This window comes from Mobula hypostoma, chromosome 6 (assembly GCF_963921235.1).
Source record: "Mobula hypostoma chromosome 6, sMobHyp1.1, whole genome shotgun sequence".
Classification (NCBI taxonomy): domain Eukaryota; kingdom Metazoa; phylum Chordata; class Chondrichthyes; order Myliobatiformes; family Myliobatidae; genus Mobula; species Mobula hypostoma.
In genome coordinates, this window is record NC_086102.1 from 76,445,473 (window position 1) to 76,462,537 (window position 17,065).

A 17,065-nucleotide genomic window follows, 5' to 3' on the forward strand; every position below is an offset into this window, starting at 1 on the left:
TGGGAGACCGTTTCACTGAACACCTATGCTCTGTCCACCAGAGAAAGCAGGATCTCCCAGTGGCCACACGTTTTAATTCCACGTCCCATTTCCATTCTGACATGTCTATCCACGGCCTCCTCTACTGTAAAGATGAAGCCACACTCAGGTTGGAGGAACAGCACCTTATATTCCATCTGGGTAGCCTCCAACCTGATGACATGAACATTGACTTCTCTAACTTCCATTAATGCCCCTCCTCCCCTTCGTACCCCATCCTTTATTTATTTATTTTTAACTTTTTCCCTTTTTTTCTCTCTCTCTCTTTTTTCTCCTCTGTTCCTCTCACTATACCTCCTTGCCTGCTCTTCATCTTCCTCTGGGCTCCCCTCTCCCTTTGTCTCTCCCTAGGCGTCCCGTCTCATGACCCTCTCCCTTCTCCAGCCTTGTATCCCTTTTGCCAATCAACTTTCCAGCTCTTAGCTCCATCCCTCCCCCACCTGTCTTCTTCAATCATTTCAGATCTCCCCCTCCCACTTTCAAATCTCTTACGATTCTTGTTAAATAACAATTAACAAATTCAAGTGCTCTACAACCCTTGGAACACAATGCACTTTGACTCCCAAACACAGGCCCGAAGAGCTTATGACATGAGGAGGGGGAGGCCTCTGGAAGCCTTTCCAGAGAGGCAAGGATTTCTGAAAACACGCTTGCTGTTGTCATTTCCCTGCCAATGCAGCCCATCAGCTCCTTACTTCTTATACCTGCCTATGACTTGTACTGCCCGTGGCTTTAATTCTTCCTCCTGCGCCCCGTGGCATGAGTGCACCCAAGAAAGTAATGGTTCCAAAGTGGGCAGAGGGAAAGGAATGGCAGGTACCATGAATGGAAAATGAGCCTGTTTTATGGAAATTTAAATACCATTACATTGCTTTGAGCACCTCTAACTCAAATTATTGAACCAGAATGTTCAAACAACAGCAGAATATTGGAGATGCTTTTGTGAGACCTCTTTGCACTTACCACCTTGTTCATGCTTTAAAACATGATGAGAATAAGATTTAAATCAGAACGCCTTCACATCACTCTTCTGTTTTCATGATATAAGAGAGTTCACAAAGGCAGTAGGATATCTCATTAACAGAAGAGTAGAATTGCTCTTTGCCTTGATGGCTCCCACCTTGCACTAGTGGCTATCCTCCCTTGTAGAGAATACACTCAGATCTCTGGATATCAAATAAAATTGAAAGCTGCAATCATTTATAATGAATTAAAATATGCCAGCTGACGCTGACATTGCCTATCGCTATTGCTTGTTTAATGAATGATGGATTATCTAAATAATTCATGGTAGTTAAAACTAAAAGAATGGACTTCCATGCAAGGGCAAAGATCTGGATTGTTTTCTATGATGTGGATACTGATGGACAGCAGTATTCATTGCAGCAAGTGTTCAAAAGCAGAATCTGATGTTTTGAAGTATGAAGTATCAAAGGTACACTTCTGGAAGTACTTTCATGTGTAATTAATCCATTATAGGCTGAGTTTTTGTAAATTAATTACAGGCAGAATTAGCCTTCAATAGTGGATTAATTAATTACCACTAGTTACAAAATCATATTTTGCCAAATTAGTAGATTCTGTTAAATCTATTCATTATTTTCTAAATTATTCCAAAGTGACGGATGTTCTAGATAGCTCCATGCAAGTCATTTTGCCTTTAAAATGTTACTTTTTTTGTGAAACTCCTACCACTATCAAATATCTAAATGTCACTATGCTAAGTGAGTCCCACAATTGAGAAAGGTCATTATTTTCATAAAGATCATTTGGTCACCCAAATAGTCCCATCATTTACATTAAATTGGCTATGGTGACATTAACAAGCCTCTATGTTAAAAAAAGAACCCTGCATTAGGTACTCTTCTGTCTAGTGGCTTATTACCTTTGGGTTTCTAAAGTAACTTTTAAAATTGCAGACTGCGATCATTTGTAATGAAATAAAATCTTACCTAGGTGACACTGACAATTGATGTTACTTAGTTACTATGTAATGGAGGCATCTGCTTGGTAGTAAATATCTCACTGGTAAGAGGCATTCCTACATGTTGGATTATTGCCAGATTTCACATCTGTTCCTATTGGTTTCTTTATAGCCATGTTTTTATTTCAAAGTCATTGACCATAAAAAAAACACAGCTCTGAATCTCAAGCATAACATTTCCCACTGCACTCGATTGTAAAGTACATTGATATCTAGATTATTTGTGTTAAGCTGCTAATCAGTGCTTATCATTAGATACTTTCCATTTTAAAGGACTTCTTGCACATACTGTAATTGTGCAATGTTGAAGGTGAGAGTATTCTATTGATTAAGATCTAATGAAGACTCGAAGACATTTTGTGTTGGTTTTGGATTCATTGGTATTCAGTCGAGCTCATCATTTCACTGACAGCCATCAGAACAAAAAGCAATCCCCTGCTTTTGTTTATGAAATATTCCACTGCCTTTGTGAACTTTTCATATCATGCTATTGTCAAACCAGAGTCATAAACATCTGTATGGTATGCATTTTTATTTCATTCACTATATCTGCTGCTACCTTTTGCTCTGTATTTCACTAAACGTATCTTTTATCTGTCTGAAAAAACATAATTTCAATTCACATCAATGAAAAATATGTGTTAATACACAAGTGAGCAATTCACCAAGTTAAATTTAGGAACATTTTGAAAGGCTCAAAATTAGACGAGAACTATCACTCATTGGAGTTACCCAAAAGCTAATATTAACACTTAACAGATATTAAAATGCAAGATTCTTTTTCTTGGCAGTCTAATTTGAAACAAATAGTCCCTTATTTCATAGAACAGCAACCCAATTGATAGCACATTCCTCGTAGTGCAGTTTTAGATTCAAATAGATACATTGTCAAATGCCAATAAATAAACAGACAAGGGGAATTGACTTTTGCCTGATTTTGAGCAAATCTAAATGCATTCAAAATGGTCTGTGTTGAGTCATTTTACATGTCGGTATCGTTTGGAATGCATTTCATGTATACTGAATGTGAACACCATTGTATTTGGAAATGCGGATCAGTGCAGATCAGAAATGCACCAGCTTCCTTCCTTCACCTGTGGGCAGCCAATTCACCGCAGATTTGTGGTACAATTGCCTTCAAATTTCTGACCTAGACCCATGAAGAGAGAGGCCAGCTAGAGATTTCATCTTGAATTTGCTATCCATTAGTAACTGCTGGAAAGGGAATTGCAAGGATTTTAGATGAAGCTAGAAACTACATGGTACAGATTGTGAGCAAACAGCTGACTGGCTTTATATTTAAAAAACAGTCATGAAGAAGGTACCAAAGACCTCTTGACACTCATTGAGATTTCTTTTGACAAGAAGTACAAATGAGGAGAAGAAAGCAAAATACACTGCATTTTTTTTATTTAAAGTTTCCATCAATATCTTTTTCATTTGAATTTTAATAAGATTCTAAGGGGTAGTACTGGGCCCGCAATGGTTCAAAGGTTCAAATTAATGTCAGAGAAATGTATACAATATACATCCTGAAATGTTTATTCTTCGAAAACAGAGAAGTGCCCCAAAGAATGAACGACAGTTAAACGTAAGAATCCCAAATTTCCCCCAAGTTCCCCTCCCTCCCGTGCGTAAGCAGCAGCAAACAACGATCCTCCCTCCCCCCACCAGCAAAAAAACAGCATCAGCACCACCACTGGGCACTCAAGCATGAACAAGGCAACAGCAAAGACACAGACTTGCAGTTACCCCAAAGACTTTGCGTTTCACCCGACAATCAACATAACACAGGCTCTCTCTCTCCCTTGTAAAGGAAAAGGAGGTGCCTCCATTTTTTCCCAGTGAGAGGGGAGACATAACAAACAACTTGCTGGTTTACAATGCTAAAAGTCCATTACGTCGCTTTTTCTGAGTTCTGTTCCCAAAGATCGCAAAGATCCCAGGTCTTTGGGGACACTGCAGTAGATTTTCCGACACCCCCAATGACACACGGGTCTCCTGCCATGACACCGACACTCGATCTACCCATCTCCAGACCCTGAGATCTTAGGCTTCCAAATCCGAGCCAGACTCTTAGGCCGAACCCTTGGCGTGCCGAACAACGGCCAGTTCTGAAACCCCGAGAACGATTCCCATTCCCGCAAAGAACCGAAGTCAGCGTGTAACTCTGGGTCAGGGTCTTCAAAAGAACACTGAAAGGATAAAATAAAAATTTTAAAGATAGATGTAGATGTGTTTCCGAAGATGCAAGCAAAGGAGTCGCTGCTTAGCGCCAACTTAACTTCGCTCCGCTCCCGCTATACATAATGTTCACGATATACATTAACAATCTAGAAGCAGGGACTGAGTGTAGTGTATCTAAGTTTTCTGCTGACACTAAATTGAGTGGAAAAGCGAACTGTGCAGAGGATAGAGAGAGTCTTCAGATAGATATAGATAGGTTAAGTGAGTGGGCAAGGGTCTGGCAGATAGAGCACAATTTTGGGTAAATGTGAGGTTATCCATTTTGGAAGGACAAATGGAAGATCAGATTATTATTTGAATGGTAAAAGATTGCAGTGTGCTGCTGTGCGTAAGGACTTGGGAGGGCTTGTGCATGAATCACAAAAGGTTGGTTTGCAGGTGCAGCAGGCTATCAAGAAGGCAAATGGAACGTTGGTCTTCATTGCTAGAGGGAGTGAATTTAAGATCAGGGAGGTTATGCTGCAACTGTACAGGGTATTGGTGAAGCTGCACCTGGAGTACCGCGTGCAGTTCTGTTCTCCTTGCTTGAGGAAGGATATACTGGCTTTGGAGGCAGTGCAGAGGAGGTTGACCAGGTTGATTCCAGAGATGAGGGGGTTAGACTATGAGGAGAGATTAAATTGTCTAGGACTATACTCACTGGAATTCAGAAGAGTGAGAGGAGTTCTTATAGAAGCATATAAAATTATGAAAGGGATAGATAAGATAGTGGCAGGAAAGTTGTTTCTGCTGGTAGTTGAGACTAGAACTAGGGGACATAGCCTCAAAATTCAGGGGAGTAAATTTAGGAATGAGATAAGGAGGAATTGTTTTTCCCAAAAAATGGAGAATCTGTGGAATCCTCTGCCCAATAAAGCAATGGTGGCTACTTCAGTAAATATATTTAAGACAAGGTTGGGTGGATTTTTGCATAGTAGAGGAATTAAGGATTATGGGGAAAAGGCAGGTAGGTGGAGATGAGTCCATGGTCAGATCACCCATGATCTTTTTGAATGGCGGAGCAGGCTCCAGGGGCCAGATGGTCTACTCCTGCACCTGTTTCTTATGTTTTTATGTTCCATAGTAAATTGGTACAGTTAAAATTGTTTAGTATTCTCATACGTACCAAGGCAGAGAGAAAAAAAATGTTTTGCATGCCAACCCTACTGATTAGTACGTCAAGGTAAAACAAGAGAAAAATAACAGAATATAGAATAAATCGTTACAGCTACAGAGAAAATGCAAACCACGCAGGCAGTAAGGTACAAAGCCATGATGGCGGGAGATTGTGAGGTCAGAAGGCCGTCACTAATCTTATAACAGTGGTATAGAAGAAGCTACTCTTTAGCCTTGTGGTATATTTTTTCAGTCTTTGTGTCTTCTCCCCAATGGAAGAGGAGAGAAAGGCAAAATTCTCTTATGAAAACCAGTACATTAATAACATTTGTGACAGCATATGTATGGATTTAACATGGCAAGACAGTGCAAACTGTATCACAGGAATATTATCAAGTAACCTTTGGATTTAATCCACTTAAAAATTTCTAGGAGAGATGTGTCTGGCTCTTGAGGAGGATCTGATACAGATGGTGGCAGAAAGAAGAGAAAATCTACAAATGCTGGAAATCCAAGCAACACACACAAAATGCTGGAGTAACTCAGCAGGCCAGGCAGCATCTACGGAAAAAGTACAGCCGACGTTTTAGGGTGAAACCCTTCGGCAGGAAGGGTGTTGCTCAGATGGAGGCAGAAAAGTTTGAGAAGGCAAATATAGAGTTTAGGTCTGAACAGCTCTAGGTTGAACATGAAAAACTTTTTACTGTTTGGCAAGATGAAACAGGAATCAGTGTTAGGGCCTTAGCTTCGTTTAATTTATAAATGTGACTTGGATGAAGATATGGTTGCTAAATTTACTGATGACTTAAAAACAAGTAGGAACATAAATTGTGAAGAGGGCATAAGGAGACTGCAAAAGTAGGGGGAATTTAAATGAGTGAGTATACCTATATCTGACAAATGGAGTATAATGTGGGGAAAATGTGAACTCATCCATTTTGGCTGCAGAGGTGGAAAACAAATGCTTAATTCAGGTGGTGAGAGATTACAGAAGCACTGAAGTACAAAGGGGTCAGAGTGTCCTGGTGCGTGATTTGCAAAATGCTAATATGCAAGTACAGCAAGTAATTAGGAAAGCTAACAGAATGTTATCAATTATTGCTGCGGACAATTAGGAAAGTATATAGCTTCAGCTATGTGGAATATTGGTGAGACCATATTTTGAAAGACTATGTACAGTATTGATCTCTTTATTTAAGTAAATATGTTCATATATTTCAAACAGTTCAGAGGTTAATACCTCTAAAGGACCACTTATCTTATGAGGAAAGATTCAATAGGGTAGGCTAGCATTTGCTGAATGAGAAGCAACTTGTTTGAAACATATTACGTCCTAAGTGTGGTGAGGATGTATTCTCTTGTGTCTGAATCCAGAACTAATGGTCACTCTATAAAAATAAGAGTTCAGCCATCTAAAGCAAGTATAAGGTGTCTTTTTTTTTTCAGTGGTCGCTTCTCGTCTGCGAGCTCCATGATGTTTTACTGACCTCGGTGATGAACTGAGGCTGAGGCCGAGGTTGAGGGCCTGCTCCGGCTGCTCGGGGCTTCCTGTTCTTGGGCTCACTTTCATTCTGAATGCTGGTGCTTGCCTTTACTGTTTGCATGATCTGTGTTTTTTTTCTTCTCTGCACATTGGGTGTTTGGTGGTCTATTTTAATGGCTACTTTCAGGTTTCTTGTTTCGTGGCTGCCTGTGAGGATACAAATCTCAAAGTTGTGTAATTTATTCATACTTCGAACTTTGAGTCTCTAACACTCTTTTCCTCAAAAGATGGTGGAATCAGTGTCCTTTGACGTAGAGTTGAATAGATGTTTGATAAGCAAAGGAGTGAAAGGTTACTGAGGGTGACGGAGATGTGGAATTGAAATTACAATCAGATCAACTATGGTATTGGGTAGCTGGACAGAAATAAGGAGTTGAGTGCTTCTAACTTTTATGATTTCATGTAGTGGCAGTTGAAGGAAGTGGAAGATGGTCAGAGTTGGAGGAATGCAGATTTCTCACAGGTTGAAGGAAGCGGGTGAGACCATGAAGGGATTTGAAAGCTGAGAAAAGAAATGATGTACAATAATGGCACTGGTAGTCTGAGATCATGACTTGGTGCAAGTTACAGAGCTTTGGATAAATATTTTGTGCCTCACCTTTAATGTTTAGCAATGCAAAATGCTTAAGACAGGGAGCAAACATGAGGCAGCAGGTGCTGTAAAAACAGAAAATCACAAGGCTTGTTTCAGTCATTTTAGGTTACAGTAAAACATATCAGAGACTGATAATAAAATACAAGAAAACAGCCAATGTTTTTATTGAATAATTACCACCTTTGAATGTGTTTTTGGCTTGTTTCCAGCTTGATATGTTTTCTAGTGGATCCCACCAAGCGTGAATAAAAATATTAAACTATTTCAAGAAAATTCCTCAGAATATTTCCTGTCTTTGGTGCTAATAATAACAGCAAATCAGTGAATAGGACAAATATATACCAATTAAAATCAAAAAGTGCCAAATATAGACAGTTGCTGTAGACATATCCAACAGGATAGGTCAGTAATTTGATTGTTGAAGCTTCATTAAAAGCATTCTGACAAGGGGAAGGCTTTGGTAAAAAAAATGAAGCATGTTTTATTCATTTACTGTATTCCACCAGTGTATACAAAATAAACTACAAAATATTCATCTATCTGATATTAAAGCCAACCACACACACTTTCCTTTCTTCTGCAGCAATGAAGTTGAACACAGCAGATTGGAGCTTCCTCACTTATCTCAAATAATATGACCTCTAGAGAAAATACAGTGCGGGCCAATTTTATATCGCTCCACTGTCTGGTGAACCTAAACTCATTAAATTAACAGAGCAAGGGACTCCATGATACACATAGACAGCCCCATTTTAATGTATAATGCAAATTTAGTTTTAAGAACACAAGGTTCCGCAAATGCTGGAAATCTTGAACAACACACACAAGTTGCAGGAGGAACTCGGCAAGTCAGGCTATATCTGTGGAATGAAATAAACAGACGATGTTTTAGCCCGAGGCCCTTCATCTAGACTGGAAAAGAATGGGGGCAGAAGCCAGAATAAGAAGGTGGGGGTAGGGGAAGGAGTATAAGCTGGTAGATGATCGTAAGAGCACGTAAGGGGAAAGTGGAAGGGTGGGAGGAGGGGTATGATGAAAGAAGCTAGAGGTGATAGGTGGAAGAGGTAAGGGGCTGAAAAAGAAGAAATCTAATGGGAGGGGATAGTGGACTGTGGAAGAAAGGGAAGGAGGTGGAGAACCGGAGGGAGGTAATGGGCAGGTAAGGAGAAGAAATGGAGGCGAGAGGGTAACCAGAATGGGGAATGGGGAAAAAGAGAAGGAAGGAGAAGAGAGAAATTACTGGAAGTTAGAGAAATTAATGTTTATGTCATCATTTTGGACGCTGTTCAGATGGAATGTAAGTTGATGCCCCTCCAACATGAATACGGCTTTAGTGTGACAGAAGAGGAGGGGAATGGAAAATCGAATTAAAGTAGGTGGAGATTGGGAGATCCTGCTGTTTGCAGTTGTTCAGAGTGAAACTGGTTGACGAAGTGCTCCCCTAGTCTGCATCAGATTTCACCCAATCAGGAACACTGGATACAACAGATGAAAAAAAAGGCCAGTTCTCTTCAACCAGCACCCAAACATTCTTTCCTTCCTAATCTCGACTGGGATTTGGATTTCAGTCATAAAGCTGAAATAATATTATTAGTCATATTGCCACAGAACAAGATGCAGATTAAAACCTTGATCTTTTCACTGATTCTTAGTGATAATGACAGTTATTTTGAAACACAAATAATGAATGCTTTTGCACAATGAGACAGGAACAGAGATGAAGATACACTTTAATTTTGCAAGACTCCTGACTAAAAGCATCAGCAATTTTCCAGGCCTACCTCTGCTGTCAAAATTGTTACCGTGTTAGCTCTTTGGTTCTAGCTTGAACTGTTGAAATTACTGGTCCTACCATTCAATGTAAGATGGATGACAAATCCACAACTAGATATCAACATTGTCCACTCTCTTGTGATGAAAAGAATCCATAAAGAACTTCTTTGTTTTTTTCTCAGGCTGACGTTAACATTATCTTGCCCAATGGACCTGAAAAATTTTCCAATGGATGTGCAAACATGTGCAATGCAGTTGGAGAGCTGTAAGTAATAGGATTACATGTGCATGTTTACCAGAATCATTTCAGCCATTGTCAAACCCTGCCCAATGATATCTGTGAATAATAAACTTTTCTACTGACATTATTGATGTAGTCGTATCTATCCCATTCCATTTATAAGACCAGAAGACCAGAAGACATAGGAGCAGAATTAGGCCCTTATGCCCATTGAGTTTGCATTGCCATTCTCTCATGGCTAATTATCCTCTCAACCCCATTCTCTTGCCTTCTCCCTGTAACCTTTGACGTCCTTACTAATCATGAACCTATCAATCTCTGCTTTAAATACACTCAATGACCTGACTCCCACAGCCATCCACGCCAATTAATTCCCCACATTCACCACCTCTGGCTAAAGAAATTCCTCATCTCTGTTCTAAATGGATGTCCCTCTATTCTGAGATGTTGCCCTCTGATCCTAGGCTTACCCACCATAGGGAACATTCTCTCCACATCCACTCTATCTAGATGTTTCAATATTTGATAGATTTTAATGAGATGCCTCCTGACTCTTCTAAGCTCCTGCAAGTACAGGCCCAGAGCCATCAAGTGCTCCTCATAAGTTAACTCTTTAATTCCCAGAATCATTGTGGTGAACCTCTTGGAACCTCTCAAATCTTTTTATTAGCTAAGGGGCCCATACCCACTCAGGCTAGCTCAAGTGTGGTCTGACAATGTTTTATAAAGCCTCAGCATCACATCCTTGTTTTATACTCTAGTCTTCTCAAAATGAATGCAAACATTGCATTTGCCTTCCTTGCTGCAGACTCAATCTGTAAGTTAACCTTTAGGAAATCCTGCACAAGGACTTCAAATCCCTTTGCACCTTGATTTTTGAATTTTCTCCCCCATTTAAAAAATAGTTCACACCTTTCTTCCTTCTACCAAAGTACATGACTGTACATTTTCTTACAATGTATTCAACCTGGCACTTCTTTGCCCGTTCTCCCAATCTGTCTAAGTCCTTCTGCAGACTCCCTGCTTCCTCAGCACTACCTGCCTCTCCCTCTATCTTTGTATTGTCCACAAACCTGGCCACAAAGCCATCAATTCCACCATCCAAATCATTGACATTATAACATGAAAAGAAGTGATCCCAACACAAAATCCTGCAGAACACCATTATTCACTGGCAGGCAACCAAAAATGGCCCCCTTTACTCCTACTCTTTGCCTCTTGCTAATCAGCCAAACTTCTAACGATACTACTATCTTTCCTATAATACCATGGCCCTTATCTTGTTAAGCAGCCTCTGTGCAGCACCATGTCAAAGTCCTTCTGAAGACCCAAATAAACAACATCTTCTGACCTTCCTTTGTCTATCCAAGTAAATTACTAACTCCTCCACCTATTATTTGCTCAAAAATTTCCAAATGATTGTCAGGCAACACTTCCCCTCAAGGAAATCATGATGACTTTGGCCTAGTTTATCATGTGCCTCCAAGTACCCCGAAACCTCATCCTTAATAATGGGCTCCAATATCAGTCAGGCTAACTGGCCTATAATTTACTTTCTTCTGCTTTCCTCCTTAAAGAGTGCAGAGGCATTCACAATTCTTCAGTCCTCCAGAACAATTCCAGAATCTCTTCAGCTATCTCTTTCAGAACTCTGGGGTGCAGTCCACCTGGTCCATGTGACTTATCTACCTCCAAACCTGTCAGCTTCCCAAGCACCTTTTCCTTAGTAATAGCAATTACATTCACTTCTGCTCCCAGACACCCTTGAATTTATGCCATGCTGCTAGAAGTCTTTCACAGTGAAGACTGATGCAAATTACTTATTAAGTTTGCCTGCCATTTCCTTTTCACCTCTTCAGCGTTATTTTCTAACAGGCCGATATCCATTCTGATCTCTCTTTTACTATTTGTATATGTGAAAAAACTTTTGGTATCTCTTTTTATATTATTGGTTAAGTTAGCTTCATATTTCATCTGTTCTCTCCTTTTGAGCATTTTTAGTTTCCTTCTGTTTGATTGTAAAAGCCTCCCAATCCTCTAACTTCCTGTATTTTTGCCCTCCCTTTTTGTTTTATGCTGTCTTTGACTTCTCTTGTCAACCAAGGTTGCCTTATCCTCCCTTTAGACTACTTCTTAATTTTTGGATGTATCTATGCAGAGCCTTCTGAATTGTCCCCAGAAACTCCTGCCATTCTGCCATCGTTCCTGGCCAAATCCTCTCTCATGTCTCTGTAATTCTCTTTACTCCATTGTAATACTGATATATCTGACTTTATATTCTCCCTCTCAATCTGCAGAGTAAATTCTATCATATTATGATCATTGTCTCCAAAAGGTTCCTTTACGTTAAGCTCCTTAATCAATTCTGGTTCATTACACAACACCTAATCTAGAATTGCCCTTCCCCTAGTGGCCTCAACCATAAGCTGCTCTAAACATCCATCTCATAGGCATTCCACAAATTCTCTCTCTTGGGATACAGCACCAACCTGATTTTCCCAATCTACCTGCATATTGAAATCCCCCATAACTATGTTATGTAATGAACCAGATTTACCTTTCTCTACCAAGCCTCAGAACTGGCCACATTATCACTGGCCTGACTGCCTCTGCTGTGTCCTAATAGGTCCTTGCCCTTGGCAGTATCCAAAGGGGTATACTTGTTGCTGAGGAGAATGACCACAAGAGAACCCTGCACTATCTGCTTACTCCCCTTACTTCTCCTGGTGGTTACCCATCTACTATCTGAAGCCTGCACTCTGTGCATGACCACCTCAGTGATAGACTCCTCTATAAGATTTTCAGCTTCCTGGATTATCCTGAGTATGTCCAGTTCCAGCTCCATTTCCTTGACCTTGTCAGTCAGGAGCTGAAGTTGGGTGCACTTCCTGCAGATTAGGGAGACCGTTAGGTACCCTGAAATCCCAAATCTTACAGCAGGTGGATTCCACTGTCTTAACTACCATCCTGCCTACACTCGCTATACCTTTGGCTCTAACTTAAGCTTAAGTTTGACAATCAACTAAGTGATTCTAAATGATTCAGAACCCTTAGCCTCTACCCATTGTCACTGAAGCCTGTTGAGCTAATAAGCAATATTTTACACTTTCAGTGTACAGTGTAGTTTGTGCTTTTGATAAGTTTGCTGGGTCCTGCAGTGGTTGTTATCTCATACCTGTCAATAATGAATGATCAAAGTTCCAAAGCAAGATATATTTGTTCTTTCATGTGCAACCATTATAATTTTATATCATTTGAGCAAACTCCAATTAATCTCTTTGATCTTGTTCTCAGCTTCACCATTAAAATGAAGATGCATTATTTCTACATTTTGCTTCTTTTCACCTCCATTAGACTACTGGCATGTTTGGTCCACATCTGTCTGCAACCATTTCCACTGCATCTTTGACCATTCCCAACATCCTGAATCTCTTTCATGCTTGAAATTCATGAAAACATATCATGATTGGACATCAAAGGTAAATATTCCGTTAGTGAATCTTTAATTTCAAGTAATTCACTTCATATCATCTGCCTAGCTTTGCTCATCTGGTTCTTACCATTTTCATTAGTATAACTAAATCTCTTGAGCTCATTGTCTGATATCGTTGGTAATGGCCTGCAGTTGGATACACAATGAACGACCTGATATTCGAGTGGCTGGAACAAGGTGCAGTGCAGGTTGCAGATGGTCTGACTCTACCACAGTTTCTTTTGAAGGATGAGAAGGAGCTAGGATATTGCACAAAGCATTATAATACAGGTAGGTGCACTTCATTAACAGAACAGCTGAATCTCCTAATGGGAAATTGCCTTGTGAGAGTAAGAATTAACCCGAGTGGCATTTGTAATGTAATCACTACATCATGGTAAATGTCCTTTTCATTTGGTAACTAGACTGAGGGAATGAACTTGGTTTTCTTTTTGAATGCTGAAACCAGTATTATCAAAAAGAGAAAATCTTCCTTACAGATTCATATTATTCTGCTTGTTTCTCCAGGAAGGAAATTGTTCTCTTTATTAAATATTTATTGTCATATAATCAAGCAGCCTACTCATTTCAAGATCTACATTGGGACAGATCTTCCAAAGACAGTCTGGCTGTTACTTCCTAAATGTTGATACTTAAGAGCGTTCCTTCTTGATTGGTTAATGCACAAACTAAACACTTCCATATTAAGCTGTTACATCTAAACTATGCTCCTTTCGTATTCAAAGTTTGAGCCTTGTCATCCAGCATTGAAATTCATTACCATTTTCAGCATTTTGGAAGAGTTTAATTTATCTCTTTCCTTAAAGATTGCAAATATGTTTGTAATGACTCCCTCAGACTTTCTGTACAGTAGTTCATCACGGTATTTAATCTGCTCATAGCTCAGTCTCTTTAATGTAAGCATAGTACCACTTGGAAACTCTCAGTGGATCAGGCAGCTTTAATGGAGGAAGAAACAGATTTCAAATTTCAGATCAGCCATCTTTCATCAGATGAAACATTAACATTCTCACTCCACTGAACTACTAAGTTGCAAGTTGATTGGAGTAGCTAATGTGTAATATAATATTTGATGCCTGAAACTTGTTTATTTATTGTTTGGAATAATTGCATTTGGATACCATTTGGAATAAACATACATTACTCTTTGCTTTTTCTTTTGATAATGCCAGGCTGGTTAGTCTTTTATTTCTAGTTAACCTGGCTCAGTTAAAAATGGCTCAACTGCTTTTGGGGGACTACACATGGTTAGCCGAAAAATGTAGCAGATACTAGACCATAATTGCATTATTGAGGCAGGGATTTTTATACTTTGCATTGTTTAGATAATAATTATCGTGCCTGAAACCGGCCCTCAAACATCTTCATCAAGCTCCCAACTTGTCTATTACTTAACCTCCTTATCTGCTGCTTACAGCAATGGATCTGTTATATGCTGACTGAATGAACCATTTTACACCACAGTCACTGTGCAGACTGTTCCAGGATGTTCAGTGCTTCTTTAGAAAAGCCAACAGGCCCTGTTAATGCTGCTCGGATGATTGACCCACTGTGCTGTCATTCAAGTGTGCAATTTACCCCGCTTCAGAATGCAGCCATCTCCAAGCTTTGTAAGCAGGCTTCGACAATCTGCAACAAACCACTGTCACCCTTTGAACCAAAAGCAATTTTGAGACTAATAATCTGAACGGTTTCAAAGATTCAATATCATGTATTTGAAGCTTAATTACAAATTAAATGAGCAGGCTATCCAGTTTACAAAAGCTTCTGTGAGTCAGTCAGTCTGATCTCCATAGACCTTTGGGAGCTGTGTAAAGATTACAATTGTAGTTTGTGGTTATGATAGATAATTTCTAAGCCTACTGGATGGATTGTGCAATCATGTAAAAAATCAGAACAATTGGTCTTACACCTGAATAATTAACCATCCACAGTTGAAAATTGACTTTTGAATTATTCTGCATTCAGATATATAATTGGTTTTAATAGAACTTATTATAGTGTGTGACTAAAAGATCACATTGTAATACTATGATGGATATTGATATGAATCATCCAAAAATATTTTAAATTGACATTTAGTGAAATTATAACCTTATTTTTTAAGATAGCCTTATTTCATATTTTAACTTCCTCACTAATTTGAAAACCAAATTCTAGCTTCCCCGCCACAAAGACCACCTACTTACACTTCCACATTAGGGCATGTTTCAGCAGCCTCCAACTCTCCACCCATTTGGGTCCATGTATCTGCCACTAAATCCTTAAGTATCCTTTTGTTATCTCAGGACACAGTAGAGGGCATTTTTGGTTCCATTTACCCACCCTCTGCCCTTCCTGTGCCAAGTTTTGTAGCCTATTTCTGAGTCAATATCCTTGCAGTTGTCCAAACACCACAAGTCCTGCAAAACTTTGTGTTTTAGCTTGCTGCATTGACATCTCAGTTTCAAACCTGTCCTCATGCTGAAATCAGTTTTAAACTTTGTCTTTCCATATCACGACACCATGCAGCTCTCTTTAGACTCTACAATTCCCAGTTTATAGCCTCATGAATTTATACTACTTGCTTTCTCTCTCCATCAATAGCCTTATTTTCAACTATTTGTCTCTGATTTCAGGAATTTATTCTCCTAGCCCCCCCCAACCCCATTTCTCCATCTTTCTCTCCAACTTCAACAAATTTCTTAAAAAATTAACAACCTTGCAGCTAATTTTCTCTTTCTTGGCTCAGCATGAGTTTTCATTAGACTTCACATTGATGAAGCATAAATATTGTTGAAATGGTTAGAACAACTTTCAGTAATTTTTATAGCAATAATAGAAAACCTACAGCTCAATACAGGCCCTTCGGCCCACAAAGTTGTGCCGATCATGGCCCTAACTTAGAAATTACTAGGCTTACACATAGCCCTCTATTTTTCTAAGCTCCATGTACCTATCCAAAATTCTCTTAAAAGATCCTATCGTATCCGCCTCCACCACTGTTTTCGACAGCCCATTCCACGCACTCACCACTGTCTGCATAAAAAAAACTTACCCCTGAGATCTCCTCTGTACCTGCTCCCCAGCACCTTAAACCTGTGTCCTCTTGTGGCAACCATTTACGCCCTGGGAAAAAGCCTCTGACTATCCACATGATCAATGCCTCTCATCATCAAGTACACTTCAATCAGGTCACCTCTCATCTTCCGTCGCTCCAAGGAGAAAAGGCCAAGTTCACTCAACCTATTCTCATACTATTCTCATAAGGCATGCTCCCCTATCCAGGTAACATCCTTGTAAATCTTCTCTGCACCCTTTCTATGATTTCCACATCCTTCCTGTAGTGAGGTGACCAGAACTGAGCACAGTACTCCAAGTGCGGTCTGATCAGTGTCCTATACAGCTGCAACATTACCTCTTGGCTCCTAAATTCAATTCCACAATTAATGAAGGCCAATGGACCATATGCCTTCTTAACCACAGAGTCAACCTGCACAGCTGCTTTAAGCGTCCAAGGGACTCAGACCCCAAGATCCCTCTGATCATCCATGCTGCCAAGAGTCTTACCATTAATACTATATTCTGCCATCATATTTGACCTACCAAAATGAACCACCTCACAGTTATCTGGATTGAACTCCATCTGCCACTTCTTAGCCCAGTTTTGCATCCTATCATTGTCCTGCTGTAAAATCTGACAGCCCTCCACACTATCCACAACACCTCCAACCTTTGTGTCATCAGCAAACTTACTAACCCATCCCTCCACTTCCTCATCCAGGTCATTTATGAAAATCATAAAGAGTAAGGGTCCCAGAACAGATCCCTGAGGCACACAACTGGTGACCAACCTCCATGCAGAATATGACCCATCTTCAACCACTCTTTGCCTTCTGTGGGCAAGTCATTTCTGGATCCAGAAGGCAATGTCCCCTTGGATCCCATACCTCCTTACTTTCTCAATAAGTCTTGCATGGGGTACCTTATCAAGTGCCTTGTTGAAATCCATATACACTACATCTACTGCTCTTCCTTCATCAATGTGTTTAGTCACATCCTCAAAAAATTCAATC

General features: G+C 39.8%; 1 protein-coding gene across 4 annotated transcripts in view; it reads left to right on the forward strand.

Moving 5' to 3' along the window:
• Nucleotides 1–17,065, forward strand: part of glra2 (glycine receptor, alpha 2) — a 202,061-nt gene that overhangs the window by 98,481 nt on the left and 86,515 nt on the right. For all 4 annotated transcript variants that reach the window (XM_063051035.1, XM_063051037.1, XM_063051038.1 and 1 more), the window contains exons 5-6: nt 9,459–9,541; nt 13,143–13,280. In XM_063051035.1, the coding sequence (XP_062907105.1) occupies nt 9,459–9,541; nt 13,143–13,280 (221 nt within the window). The remainder of the gene's footprint in view (nt 1–9,458; nt 9,542–13,142; nt 13,281–17,065) is intronic.